Here is a 4,349-nt window from a genome sequence, read left to right as displayed (position 1 = left end):
GCCAGGTGGTCCATTTTCGCCACCAAAAGAGCAACTTTTTGAGGTAGGCTCCAGACCGACTTCTAAGGCTCTTAGAGCAAAATGCCTCAAGTTAAAATTGTTTTTAGACCCTCTAGACTCCATTTCTGCATTTTAAAAAAATGGCTCTTTTGATCCCATTTCGAACCAAAAGAGCCACTTTTTGATGTAGGCTCCCGACCCACTTCTAGCGCTCTTAGAGCAAAACGCTTTAAGTAAAAAATGTTATTTAGACCTTATTGACTCCATTTCTACAATGAAAAATGGCTCTTTTGGTCAGGGTGGGTTAACCTAATAAAAGATACGAAAAGAAAGTTTATATAGCATTACCGACTTTTAATAAATACTTGCCGATATGTTTTGGGATACACTTTTCTGTGCGTTTTTATTGGTATAATGTTCATCGTTCATATTAGCTTTTTAAAATTTTGTGAATGTGTAAATTGTAATGATAATCCTTATTGTCTGTGATATCTTTATTTGTCATTAAAAAATGTGATTGTAAACCCGTAAAATAAAATAGAAATTTTCCACCTAGTCTGTTTTTAATCACTTGTCTCTAGTACAGGGTGTCCCAATAAACATAGGAATTAATGACAATGTCTATATTGTCTTTGTTTCATGCGGCATTATTTCATTAAAAATAATTGTGTAGTATCCCAGTTGAAACATATAACACTGAAAACTGGTAGTCTCGGAATTTCCAAAATGTGGTTAACCAAGTTTTTACCTTCTAAATTGACGGAGATCAAAGGAAATTTCAATAAAAATAAACAGAACTGTCGAAATGTTTAATATTCCGTTAACTTTAAAGGCCATATTTTGGAAAGCTTATCAGACTTTCAATCTTTTTTTTTTGGTGCACTTCATTTCAATTATTAATTACAGGAAATCAACGACGATATTCAAGTCGGCTCTCAATTCCCATGTTTATTGGACACTCTGTAAATTAGTAATGATCAGAATGAATCTATGTTATGTAGGCAAATGTTGAATTGGAATTTGATTTGATCTGATATTTGCTTCCAATATTTTTAATCAAAGATCAGAGCCTGAATCTGCCAACTTGATGGGCGTATTTAAGGCGTACTTTGTATGTCTCCGGACTATATAGTGGTTGTCCGCCAGATGTCACCCAAAGTTTAGGTGTCCAAACGTAATCTAATTTTACTATGCTTTCTATTTTTTCCGCCGAGAGTGGTCGTGTTTCACCTTGAGTAAGTAAAGACGTAATAATGTTTTCAAAAAGTACAGATGGCAGGATTCAGGCGTATCTGGTTTAACAGGAACTGAGCTTTCGACATGTGATTAAATTCTCTAATCATAACTTTGCATGTGCATGCAACGTGAGGCCAAATTTAAAGAATTTAAGTCGCAGTTAAAATTTAAGATGCGGCTCAAATTTTGTTGTTTCCACTTAAATTTGTATTATATTTTTCAAGCCAGCGTTCAATTGAAACCGGTTTTTGGGAGTTTTGAGACGCGGCTTAAATTCACTGGTCACTGTTGTAAACCTTGGATATTTCAAATTTTGTCAATTTTGATTCTGAATAATTTAGAGGTTGAAATACCAAAGGTTTGCAACATCAGGTTGCACATGTAAAGCTCAAGGATTAGATGATTAATTATTAAATTGTGAAAGACTAGTAACATAGATTGGTTAAATTGATTTTGATAGTTCAAAAATGAAATGTTTAAAAAAAGAAATAGTTTATATTTAAAAAAAAATAACATTTTCTGAACTATTCATTTCGTTCGCTTAAGAATACGTTGTCATGCAAATCCAAACTAGAATTGTATGAATTGTATAAAACCTTTAGGATAATGTTATATCGTCTATACGCATCATCCCCCCTACTGAACTTCTGACCTACTGCAATACCGGACCTACGCCAGCTGCTTCTTTTTGTATTCTTTGAGGATTAATTTAAGACAATTTCTGGGCCGAGCGCCGCGGCTAGGACAAGTCCATTTAGCAGCTGTAAAACCACGTGATTGTAGGTCGGATGTGTAGTATAGCGAATTTTTCGTAGGTCAGAAGTGAAGTGTAGCGGATTTGTGTTTATGAAAAATACACCACGAACATTTAGTTTTCCCTTAATCCAGAAAACGTTCTCCGAAGTTCCACACTAACATAATTTTAAGTTACAATCACTACGTCTAAGAGAAAAATACAACAAAATTCAGGAATTAGGGTGATATTTTCTTGTACAATTTAGATACAGTGTGCCCCAAAAAAATAAAAATATAATTTACCCGGAGATAACATCCTGCAGAATCATGTTTATTTGTTAGCTTTAACATATTTATTTGAAATGACGATGAATCATAATTACAAAATAAGAAAGTGCATGAAAACATAAACATTAACAGGCGAGATATTATCATGATTGGTTCAAAGAAATCGTCTAAACTTGGTAGTAATAAAATATCAATGAAATCAGCTTCATAGTACATAAGATAATTCTAAATTAAACAGTTTTTTATCGCGATTATATTATATCAAAAAAGAACAGTACGATACGCGAAGAATGTACATAAACGTGCATTCTTAAATGATAGGTAAAAGTACAAATGGTTCGCAATGCATGCAGTCTTAATTATTATGACTAGTGTTCATTGATTGAGTAATGATATCGTTAATTATACTTTCACAATTAGTTATTGCCTTAACCTCTAATTCTTTTCCAGTTTCATTAATATTAACTTCCTTTACTGTTTCGGACACTTCAGAAGATACTTCTTTAACCGGCGCTATTTCTGTTTCAGCGGCTTTCGATGATCCTTCTGCTTCAACTGCTGGTGGCGGCGCTTTTTCTGCTGATGTTTCATTTGGAAGAGAGGCTTCTAAAGAAACAGGAGTATCTATTGTAGGAGCAGCGGAAGAGGGAAGGGAACTTTTGGGAGTATCAAGAGAACTTTCAGATGCGCCATCTTTTACTTTTTCTCCGGAAGAATTGCGGATTTCTGTTTTAGAAATTCCGCCCGACTTTCTATCTTTTGCAGACAGAGAACTTTTAGATGAAACTGAAGGATCTGCTTTAGGATTTGAAAATATTTGGGAAGAATTTTCTGTGTGAGCCGGTGGAACTTTGCATGGTAGGTTATTATTAATTTTGTTGAACAAATCAGCTGAACTAGAATTTTCCGGTGATTGAGGTTTAGTCGGAATAGAGGCGGATGCCGTATGCTCAGTTTGAGATGGTTCCCGAGACGGAACCGACCCGGTTTCGGCAGGAATGACGGTTTTTCTTCGTGAAAGTTTGATTGTATCAAACTTGATGGAATCATCGTCTGAGGTTTCGTCAGATTCCGATGCTTCCGAGTTTCCTGCATCAACAGGGGACATTGATATATCACGACCTGCAATTATATCCAGTCAACAGATAAATTTTTCGGACACAAAATTTTTTTTCAGAAAAATGGCACTTAATTGCAATTAAATTACAATTCAAACAAAAAACGTGTTCTATCATATCTAATTAATATTCCAAAAACGTAATGTAATTTCCCGAAACTTTAAATTTAGCCTACAAAAACTAAACAAATGGACTGCAATAAAACAAACGAATGTTTGCAGAGGGAAAGGTTTCTAAACCAAGAGCGCACTAGAGATGTATTTAAAGTAGTATTCATTCCCATCGCAACTACTTTACCTAGATCCGGACTGACCGGTTTATGTATCTCTGGTTGGTTAGCTCCGCCCCTGTTGAGTCTAGGGGGCGGGGCAGGGAGGGGGAGAGTTATCTCTAGGTTTATATGAGTATCCTCGCCTTGACCATCAGTCTGTACTCCCTGATCTATACTGAGAACAGGTTTCCTGTCGACTGCCAGGGAACTGTGCTTCCGGGATATACCCAACATCTCCCGTAAACCCTACAACAAGCTTAATTCATTTCCGGTCAAGTCAAAATTCAAGTGTCATTAAAAATATTAAAAGCAGAAATGTACTAAATAAAAATAAAATTTTAAGAAACAAATAAGTTATGGCATAGAGAGGGGGTGTGTGAAGATTTTTAGGCATAACAATAGGGAAGCCCTTTTTAAAATACAAGTAACCCAAAAATTGATCTATTTTCACCTATAAATCATATATTCTCCCCATTTTGGCAAATAAAATCCCAAAAAACAGTTTCTGGGGGGTAAAATGATTTTCAAAAGTGGGAGGGGGAAATGACTATCAAGAAGATATACAACCCTGACAACAAGCATAATATTTTATAAAAAAGACGATTTCATAGACCCTAATTTTAGAAGTTTGAAGTTCTATAAGAAAGGGATAGATTTTCGTATATAAAATGGGAAAAAAGGACAATCGGAAATCAACTAAA

The 4,349-nt window shown here is 35.0% G+C and overlaps 1 protein-coding gene across 2 annotated transcripts in view; it reads right to left on the bottom strand.

The window, feature by feature from the left end:
* Positions 1-2,281: 2,281 nt before the first annotated feature.
* LOC111716961 (uncharacterized) overlaps positions 2,282-4,349 on the bottom strand; it is a 6,080-nt gene continuing 4,012 nt past the window's right edge. For both annotated transcript variants that reach the window (XM_023492475.1, XM_023492476.1), the window contains exons 8-9: positions 3,675-3,894; positions 2,282-3,381 (exon numbers count right to left, since the gene is read on the bottom strand). In XM_023492475.1, the coding sequence (XP_023348243.1) occupies positions 2,615-3,381; positions 3,675-3,894 (987 nt within the window). In that variant the 3' untranslated portion in view covers positions 2,282-2,614. The remainder of the gene's footprint in view (positions 3,382-3,674; positions 3,895-4,349) is intronic.

The sequence above is a fragment of the Eurytemora carolleeae genome, unplaced genomic scaffold, assembly GCF_000591075.1.
Source record: "Eurytemora carolleeae unplaced genomic scaffold, Eaff_2.0 scaffold2296, whole genome shotgun sequence".
Classification (NCBI taxonomy): domain Eukaryota; kingdom Metazoa; phylum Arthropoda; class Copepoda; order Calanoida; family Temoridae; genus Eurytemora; species Eurytemora carolleeae.
This window is presented reverse-complemented; position numbering and strand designations above follow the sequence as displayed.